The sequence below is a fragment of the Cynoglossus semilaevis genome, chromosome 12 (genome assembly GCF_000523025.1).
Source record: "Cynoglossus semilaevis isolate Cse_v1.0 chromosome 12, Cse_v1.0, whole genome shotgun sequence".
Taxonomy (NCBI): domain Eukaryota; kingdom Metazoa; phylum Chordata; class Actinopteri; order Pleuronectiformes; family Cynoglossidae; genus Cynoglossus; species Cynoglossus semilaevis.
Genome location: NC_024318.1, coordinates 1,265,372 through 1,275,613, shown reverse-complemented (window position 1 = coordinate 1,275,613; position 10,242 = coordinate 1,265,372). Strand labels below are relative to the sequence as shown.

General features: G+C 43.8%; 1 protein-coding gene across 1 annotated transcript in view; it reads right to left on the bottom strand.

Moving 5' to 3' along the window:
* LOC103386940 (EH domain-binding protein 1) overlaps positions 1-10,242 on the bottom strand; it is a 122,140-nt gene that overhangs the window by 49,290 nt on the left and 62,608 nt on the right. Inside the window, exons 12-13 of the mRNA XM_025060929.1 lie at positions 2,566-2,744; positions 1,770-1,818 (exon numbers count right to left, since the gene is read on the bottom strand). Coding sequence (XP_024916697.1) covers positions 1,770-1,818; positions 2,566-2,744 — 228 coding nt within the window. The remainder of the gene's footprint in view (positions 1-1,769; positions 1,819-2,565; positions 2,745-10,242) is intronic.

Below are 10,242 nucleotides of genomic sequence, written 5' to 3'. Positions count from 1 at the left end.
CAGTAACAGTGCCAGATTAATATTAGTTCAGAACAATTTGTTATGTTTTACAGTGAGGTTGTGAGTAATGTTTAGGGAAAGTGAAGAAGAGGGAGGGGGGGGGTGCAGGCTTGTCTATCAACTGCTCATGAAAAGCACAGATACTTGTCTGTTCTATACGTTTCCACTCCTGCAGTGAATTCAGTCAATTCCGTACGTGGTCGGTGCAGCGACCGGAGGAACGCGATGGCGTTTTCCTCGTCCTCTTTCATCCTCTTCTTCAAACGGCGGAAACATTTGAATTCAGTTTCTCTTTCATCTTTGACTTTTTCATTTTTCTTGGTCACGGCTTCCTCTCAGAGGTTCTTTAACTCTCCTCACCTGAAGCTGCGGCTTTGTTTTGTTTTGGGTTTTTTTTTTTTGTTTTTTTTTTGGCAGGCAGTGGTTGTTACACCCTTCTCCTGTTCAACACCTTCAGGCTGCCACATGACACCACATGAGGCGTTCTGCCTCTTTGGCTCGGTGCATTTCACTGACGACAGACATTAACAAAAAATGGTTGTTGATTTTTTTTTACTTTAACGACAGATTGACAAACATACGGTCGATGATGTCAGAAAATGTGAACGTTTCTTAAAAATTTAAGTCTCAACTTAAGCCACAAGTTCACGTCCCAAACCTTGGCTTTCACCATTACACCCTAACTGTGGGTGTATGTGTGTCACCATATATAACAACAACGACCAATAACAGCTGATTCCCGGTGACAACACTGAGAGAATCTTAGGTGTAAATTCCAATATTTGAAGGGCATTTTTTTTTGGCCCTGAGCTCCGGCTGCTTCCTGACCTTGGTACCTGATCTCTCCGAGGACCTGGAGGCTGCGTGAAACCCAGCAGGACGTGGCGGCTTCTTCTAAAGGCGCTGGGAAGGAACCGCGTGTTCGACCAAACGTGTATCAGCGACAAACGCGTCTCTGCAGAAAGACCAGTCGCCGCCGCCGCAGCGCTGCAGCCATTCACCTGCTATCACCTTCTACGGCGTATTCCAATATTACTTCTATCTCGCCAATTTCTTCAGGGCTACTCGAGCACCTGGAGGGGGGCGCGGGGCAGTTAGCAGATATGGGATTGGGTCGCTCCCTTTTCCTCGGCTGTGGTTATTGTCAACAGGGTAGCATTCATGCCTAACAGGGCCACCAGAGGTTATCACTGAGCCGGAGTGTGTATGAGAAGAGGAAATCAAGCTGCAGGAACCTGACGTACATGGTTGTGTGTATGTAGCCCTCGGGCCCGGAGCGGGGGACAGGGCGCCGCTGTGTCTGTGTGTGCATGCATACATACGCGTGTGAGAGTGTGTAGTCACAGAGTGAAAGGAGAAAAAAAAAAAAGGTGTAATGAAAAAAAAAAAGTGTAGAGCCAGAGGCAGTGAGTGTAAAAATGGTGATGTGAGCCAGCGTCCACCTCAAACTGTGAATGTGCAGATACGATAACAGAGGGGCAGGAAGGCAGGAAGGCAGGTTTGGGTGGAGGTGGATTTGGACCTAAGCTCTTTTACACTGAGGGGAAAAAAAACAAAAAACAGCCCGACTAGAAACAAGTGACCGATCCTTAAATTGAATCAATTCCTCTCTCGTATCAAAGACAACAATCTACCAGTGGGGTAGGACTGGAAATGAACCGGTACCGATTCCAGTAATCGGTACCAATAGCAGTATTTAAGTAGGTCAGGTGTGTGACGTACTGTGATGAGATGACATCATGACCTCATTGTTCGGTCGAGCCTCTTACCTTTTTGTTGTTTTCTTTAATATCCTGAGGATTGAGGGACTTGTAGTCTCTGAAAAGACAACAGACAGGGAGGGGGGGGGGGGGTAAGAGGTGTGTCTAAAAATGTCTCACATGTGAAGACATTAGAACTGTCTTTAAAGTTAAAATGCAAAAATAAATGCAAAACGTAAAAGAACGCAAACTAAAGGTTCCTGGAGGAGGCGCTCAAGTTGCAAATTTTTGCGACTCTTTTAACTGCCATCAGCTTGTCAACAAAGTTTTTGGTTTTTTTTTTTTTTTTTTCATCTTTAATCGAGACTTAGTGCGGCTCTGGAATTGTCTGGGGCTGCATTTTAGCGTGATCTTCTGGGGACAGAGTGAGGACTGAGTGATGATGGATCTGACTTTAACTGAAACAGTGATTTCAAACCCAATACATATCATATAAATACCTACATATATCATTCAAACACACACACACACACACGCGGCGTGACAATCAACCCCGTGATCAAACGGGAGTCGGAGTCTGGAGGCAAAACCTGCGGAGGCGTCCGTGATCTCACTAAAAACACAACTACAGTAACAGTGGAAAGAAACAAACTGTGCTAATGTGATGCTAAGCTAACAGAAAAATAGCGACGTGATGAGAAGCTAATTGGTCCAAAATAAACAAACAAGACAGTTAGCCCAGTTTGTTGATACTTTGTTTACTTTTCCTCTTTAAACTGCTGTCACTAACGCTCCTCATTTTCTCACAGCGTCGGTGTGTGTGTTCAGCGTGTGTGTGTGTTCAGCGTGTGTGTGTATGTCGTACATGACGTCAGGTCTGAAGTGGTGCAGCAGGGCACAGAAGGCCAGTCCGTTCCTCCAGGAGGTGGTGAAGTTGGTGATCTTGACCCCGCGGTAGTTTTTGGTGACCTCCCGGCACCAGGCCAGCAGAGACTGACTGGCGTTGGGTTTCCCTCCCAGAACTGGACTTGGAATTGGACTGGGCTGCAGACGGAGAGGAGACAAGAGAGGGAAAGATTTAGGAAAAGTATGGAAAACAGACACATCCAACGTCTGGTTCAGGGACCAAATGTAGTCCTTGAATGAGTCTGTTGACAGAATCTTTAACAGTTTTTTTGGGGCTAAAACTGTAACGCATCAATTCTCAGTTCCCAAATTATTTACACAGAAGCAACACCAGCAATATTTGTTCAACACACCCCATCATTGAATTAATTCTGACTAAATTAAAGCTAACTTTATTTTTTTCACTACATTTTAAGTATTTGTATTGTACTTCAGTATCAGTACTTCAAATATATTTCTGCACAATTTACATAAGCTAACAGCGGGATACCTCAGGATAGAGTCGGTTCCATAGCATAACAGTTAGCGCAGTTAGCACGCCTGCCTCGGAAACTGAGAGCAGAGTCCTGGGTTCGATTCCCAGAGGAACCACTTGCTAGGGGGCAGCCTGTTAACAGCATATCAACAACAACGTCCCAAATATGCGATCAATATAGTAAAAAAAATATTTTATTATGTGATCAATATAGTAAAAAAAATATTTTATTTCTATAACTGTTGAGTCACTTCTGCATCTGCAGAATAAAACAATTAATCAAAAACCAACTTGTTTTTTTTTTCTTTCTTCATTTAAACGGTTAATGATGTCACCTCCTTGATCTCGTCTCCACCCGTCCAATTTTAGCAGTGACACAAATGGAGCCACACATGCACGCGTGGTCTAATGAGGGGGTCGTTCATAACCGCGTTTGACCGTGGATAATGTAAACATATTATTAATTAGCTCCGCCTTTGAAGCCTTATCAGACTACAAAGGCCTCCACCATTAAGAACCTAAAAAAAAATCCCACAATTCCTCAGTGGTCCAGGGACAGAGAGGGGCTGAAACAACAACCGCTAGTCTGATTATCCACATGGCGATTGGTTAATCTGGTTATGGAGGCACAGATACGGCCTCGCTCTCTCTCTCTCTCTCTCTCTCTCTCTCTGATCACTTCATGGTAAAAATGTCACAGAGATTTTCCTTTGAATTCATCACAGCCCGGGGGATGAAAAGGCCACTAAATATGTTGGAGTGTGTGCGACTGTTGAGCAGCGAAACAATAAAACCGAGGCAGGACTAATATTCCAGATTAGCCTAATTATAATTAAATCACATCAAATGGTCGTTTAAACGGTTTCATGTCACTGATCGTAAGAAAGTTTGGAAGAACTGAGCGCCTGACGTTCCACGGGCCTCAGTTTTTTTTTTACTCGAAAGCTGCTGTTGCATGTAAACACGCCTCCCTCTCTCTCCCTCTCTCTCCCCCTCGGTCTCTCACACCCAGCTGATGTTTAATCTTTTTTTTTTTCTTTACACAGGTAAAGGTCAGAGTCAAACCTTTATTTAACATTTGGAAGGTGTAACGTTCATGAAAGACACAGCCGAGGCCTGAGAAAACTGCACGGCTCACAGGACACACCGCCTGTGTAGTGGCCGTGCAGCGCCCTCTGTTGGTGGAGCTGTGCCACTGAAACGGACTTTTCTAGAGCTATTTACTGTACAAGGACACTTTAAAAAAACATGTAATACAGAAAACTAATTCTTTATTTTTTTCCTCATTCTATTCTCTCTTTTTTTTTAGTTTATCACATGATATGAAGATTTATAATTTAGTTATAAAAATGCTGTGATACAAATATAAAAATATCATTATTTTTTAAAAAGTACTAAACTTTTACTTTGTTGTTTTTAAGTCTTCAAAACCTGTGTTTACACAGATAAAAAAAAGATCATATTTGTTGAACATAAACAAAATTCAGAAACTACTGCAAAAACCAAAGAAAAAATTGCGAGAAGGAGGAGCAACATTCAGCTCCTCATTTAGAAAGTTCTAAGAACTGAGTCGTACAAAATAGGATTCCATGAAACAAAGGTTCAAAAATCAGCATCTGTAACAAAGCTTCAACAGGAACTGCAGTACTGGAGGTCTGAATATCTGGAAAGTACTACGAACCAGGAGGCTCAAAATTCAAATTCGTAGTTTTGTCCTGGACCTGCAGACGTGGGATCAATGAGGTTCATCTCAGTGATAGTTCAGACTCGTCAAACACGCACAGTTAAAGGAGCGGCGGCGTCGAAGCCGCAGGAAGTGGCTGCACTCTGCGAGCACCTGGACAATTCCTGCCTCCCGCTCGTCTATTGTTGCGGTTTAACCTGTGACCACGGAGCCTGGAGCATGCTGGGATGCCACAAGGGCCGGAGCGAGATGAAAGAGACGGTAGGCCGTCACTAACATCAGCTCCTAACCTCTGTTCCTCAATGTGTGTGTGTGTGTGCCCCCCTCCACCCCCACCCCCCAACGGCAATCTGAGAGCAGGGAGACGGTACGGCAGCCCGAGGGACGGACACTTGACATTTCCGGCTCATCTTTTAAAAGAGGGCCTTAACCTTTTCCCCACAGCTTCTCCAGACCCGTTTAAGGCGGCCGTGTCGATGCCTGAGAGCGGCTCACACGGGCGACGGGGGAAAGGAGTCAAATCGACTGTGACAAAAAAAAAACGCTGGTAAAATTCAAATAGTCTCTGCAGCACTTTCAAGATTTTAGTTTCAAACTTATCTCGCTTCATAACATCCGGATAAACGGTCTGTAAATTTATCTACATTTCTGTCACAAATTCATTTGTCTGGACTAACGTTTTATAACAGTGACTGAGGCGAATGAAACAACAGTTTTAGACGTTTGTTTTTGTCCTTTTATTAGTATTTTGGGGTTGTGGTAACTGTGGTGCAGTGGTAGAACCCCCTGCCTCCCCCCTGGAAGAATCAGCATTCGTTACTAGTTCATTAATCAAAGACTGGGTTGCGTCAGCAGGGACATCACTGAGCGACTACGATTTGGTATTTTAAGCCCATTTGTAGAATTCTATTTTATCTATAGATTCAACTGAATCATTTTGGGTTTGATTCATGTTTTAACATGAATATATCTATAAGATCTGACCTGGAGTAAACTCTACTGCACGTTGTTTGTCCTCGTTTCTGCTCAGGCTACTGTTGTGTGAATGCATGACTGTCTGTGTTTGTGGACTTCCAGCTCGGAGTGGTCTCTTCCTCCGGGCCTTCCTCCTGCTCTGCTTTTCTTAAGTGACGGTTGAAAGTGGCTGTCCAATTTGAGCGCCCTAATTACCTGGGATTAGAGACCAGGTGCTATTAAAGCAATTAGACACACACAGCACACTCCAGCAGCGCCGCAGACCCTCAGCCCTCAGCCAAAAGAAACACACACACACACACACACACACCAGCAGAGATAGCAGGGAGGAGGGAGGCTTGAAGTTTCCTCTCAGCTTACCTAACGTTAATTCTGTTCAGTGTGTGAGCCAAGAGAAAACAAACACAACAGTAATAATAAAAAAAAACTGTGGAAGCATCCCAGTGTTACTGTGACGACCCACGGTGACCCACAGTGACCCACAGTGACCCACAGTGACCCGCAGTGACCCACACCTCCAACCAAACACCGACTGTTGTCATTCGCCCTCAATCGTTTCATTACGTTCCGTTCAGATAAAGGTTTACAAACGCATCCACGCTCGTCTGGCTTTCAAATCCATTACATACTGAACAAATAGCATATCTCCTGCACCAGCACCAACTGTGCATCACCTTAAGACACAAACACGGGAGGAGGAGGAGGAGGAGGAAGAGGAGGAGGAGGAGGAGGAGAGACATTTTCATGAGGAGCAGAAATTCACCCCGACTTATCAAACAGTTTGGCTGCGTTGCCCGGAGGAGGATGTGCACATTTATGTCGTGTGTGTTTCTTTTATCTGACTGTGTGAATGTCACTGTGTGTGTGTGTGTGTGTGTTTCACTGACACACACAGCCATGTAGCCGGCTCTGCTCGGCTCGGGGGGAGGATTAGCGAAGAGCATCGCCTGGGCCCACAAACAGTCCATATTAAAAAAAAAAAAATGAAAAGTTAAACCTTCATTACTATCAGTGGTACATAACCTTCCTCCTCCTCCTCCTCCTCCTCCACCGCTGCTGCTGCTGCTGCTATTATACACAACCCTAACAGCACGGGCCAAGAAAATACAAGAAATTGACAAGAGATTCCATTATTCCAGGAGCCTCGGTGTCAACAACGTACACCCGACAGAGCAGAGAAAGAAAGAAAGAAACGGGACAAAAGGGTGAGAGAGAGAGAGAGAGAGAGAGAAAGGTTTACGCTGTGCACCAGGTCTGAACGACATGACAGGAAGAAGGAACCAGGCCACGGACGCAGCCTGGTCGTAGTGTAAGGAGGATAAGGAGGGGGGAGGGAGGGGGGAGGGAGTGAGATATGAGGGAAAATAAACTATTAAACTGTCACTGGTTGATCTGGGATGTTAAGTAAACCAACATTTTGAGACTGTTGACTTTACACCTTGGTCATGAGCCAAGATCGACTCCACTGTTTAAGGGCAGAGGCAATAATAAAGTGCTTAGAGTAGTTTGGCAAACGTCCATTATTTACAATGAGTGTAACAGAACACCAGCAGTTAATCCAACTTCAAAAACAGTTTTTCATGCCTCCGACAGGCCAGAAAAAAAAAAAAAAAAAAAAAAAGGTTAGAAATATGTAAGACAACGAGAGATGAGTTCTGGTTTAACGATGGAGAGAATAAAACGCTCAAGACTGGAAAAAGTTCCACGTCCAAACGTCCGAGATCCGAGATCCGAGTCTGAGTCTGAGTCTGAGTCTGAGTCCGAGTCTGAGTCTGAGTCTCGAGTCTCGAGTCAGTCATAAAAAAGATACAAGTCAAAAGCTTTAAGTGGCAGCTTTGTCTCTCACTTCAGGGCGCAACGCTTCAGTGGAAACTTAACTGGCCTCAACCCAATGACATAAACCCACGACTGTGTGCAGAGAAAAGCGCTTCCATGTCTTTCCAATCTCTCTTTCAAGGCTTCAAAGCTGTGTCAGACAGTGTCAGATTTGAGGAGGTGTTGAATCTCGTACTCTTTAAAACTTGTAATCCGCTCAAAGGGCCTACGGCAAAGAGAAGGAAAAGAGGCTCAACGTGTGCGCACACACACACACACACATATATGTGTGTATGTATGTATATATATACATATATATTGTGTGCAAAGCACACACAAACCTATTGACTCACTTCAGATTAACACGGTGTCACGCTGTGAAGTGTAACTGAAGACGCTGCACATGAATCAGAGCTGCTTTAATGGACGGAGTCTAAACAAAAAATACACATATATCCATATATGGCAAAATATACAGTAGGAAGAGGGAAAATCAGTTGATTTTACTGTTGTAAAAATTTGGATTTCTACAAAAATCCCACAACAATTGCCCCCCCTACAGGACAAGATTGTCAGAGTTTGAACTTTGACAATCTTGTCCTCCATTATTGACCATATATTTGCCCCCAAAAATCTAGACATCTGCCTCATCATCATGACTGTTCAGACTGAGGCTTTTATAAACACCAGATTCAGGAGCAGATTTGAAAGTGTCGGATTTGTGCTCTTCACATTGTCGATAAAAAAATTTATATAAAAAAAAAAAAGAAAAGCGAAGACCTCTCTGATTGGTTAAAGAACTATCAATTTGCTAATAACAGTGACATTTAACAGGATATGGTCGGTGCACTTAAGTGGTCCTTCCTTCCCGCCGCTTACAGACCTCTCATCTGATTGGCCGACCTCCAACGACCAATCCACTCAATTATTTAATTGTACTTTCAATCGAAACAAGCAATTGGTTTAATCTCAGGTTCTCGTTAAAAAGAGACTGTAACTGGGGGAGGGGGGCAGGGGGGGGGGGGGTGGGGGGGGGGGCGGGGAGAGACCCATGAAATTATGACGAGGATTTTCAAACGTCGGCTGCACGAGTCGAGAAGAGCGAGGAGAAAGTCCAATCAAAAGTTCAATTATGTAAATGGAGACGTGGAGTGGATGGAACAATAGGGTAGGTGGAGATGAGAGAGGTGGGGGGGCGGGGGGGGGGGGGGGGGGACAAGAGCAAAAGGCGGGAGAGGAGCGAATGTAGCGTGAAAAATAATACACATTAACATACAAAGGAAATATCACATTACTGTTGTAATGGCACTGAGGGGGGGAGGGGTTCACACAGGGGGGGTGAGAGTGTGTGTGTGTGTGTTTCATAATGTCAGGTACGTTTTTTTTTTTTTCAAGTGTGCAGCAGGTGGCAGGAGAATCAATAATCGGGTGATACGATAGTTATCACGATACGACATACTGCGATACTTTAGCTACGGCAAAATATTGAGGTTTTTTTTTTTTTTTTTAGAAAAATGTAAGAGTGTGATCCTTGTCTCAGACATTTGGAATCACTAGAGGAGAAAGAAAAGAAAAAGAAAATGAGCCAAAAAAAAGTCTTAAAATCTTGAATACTTGCAAATGCATGCAGTTCTTGTACAATCCACTAGTGGTCGGAGGTTTAATTGCAACAACAAAGAAAAAAAATGAACCAATTCCATGAATATTTGACTGTTAATTGTTCATAAAACTGTGAAATATCTTGAAACAAAATATCACAATATTTCAGGGTATATATAAATTTTTTTTTTTTATTCCCCTAGTGAAGAGGAAGTTTAGACTCAACACAGGAAATGACACATTTCACGATTGTTAAATGATGGTTAACTTATCTGTGATTATTCTCTCTCTATTTGTTCTGTTCTAAATCGACTTTAAGGAGAAGATATATTTTGAGTTGTCCTGGAAAAATAGGGGAATTTTGTTTCCTACAAATATCCAAAATATATGTATAGTGTTCATGTCATTTAACGCAGGTTTATATTAGTCAACAATAAATGTAGAAAATAAATATATTCTGTATAAGGGTCTGAAACAACTGAGCATTGTTTCGTTGTGATTTGTCCATGATGGAGACAGGAACGACTCGATGACTGCGATCCACGTTTTTACACGGCTCTGTGTGATCAAACAAAGTAGGAAAATATGTAAACACCGCACAAACACTGTGATAGTGATGCTGATGATGGGGGGCGGGGGCCTTGTTTGGGATCCACTCAAAGCAAACATTTTCCCCCCGTGAAGCGATACACGCGCCTGCAGACAAAGACTGAGGGCATCGCTGCAGTTGGCTCACACAGACGTAGAAAGCTACAAAATCGTTTTTTGCCTCCAGAGGTGTAAAGACGCAGAAGCAGCGGGGGAAAATGGAGGCGTGAGAATAAATGACGGTGGAATGGAATTGAAATAAAAACCCATTCATTGAAAAATACATACATACATACACCGTCAGATGACACACAGTTCTGAGGAGGTAGGGAACAAAGCAGTGGTTGTGCCAGCCCGCAGCGTGCCCATCCGCCCGCCTCACGTGTAACACGGGGACATTATTCGGAGCGAGCGCCGGCTTTAGCTTGTCACGGAAACAGCTGTAGCATTACCCACACTCACGCCTCCGCAATTCAGCTTTGGCTCAGGGCATAAAAAAA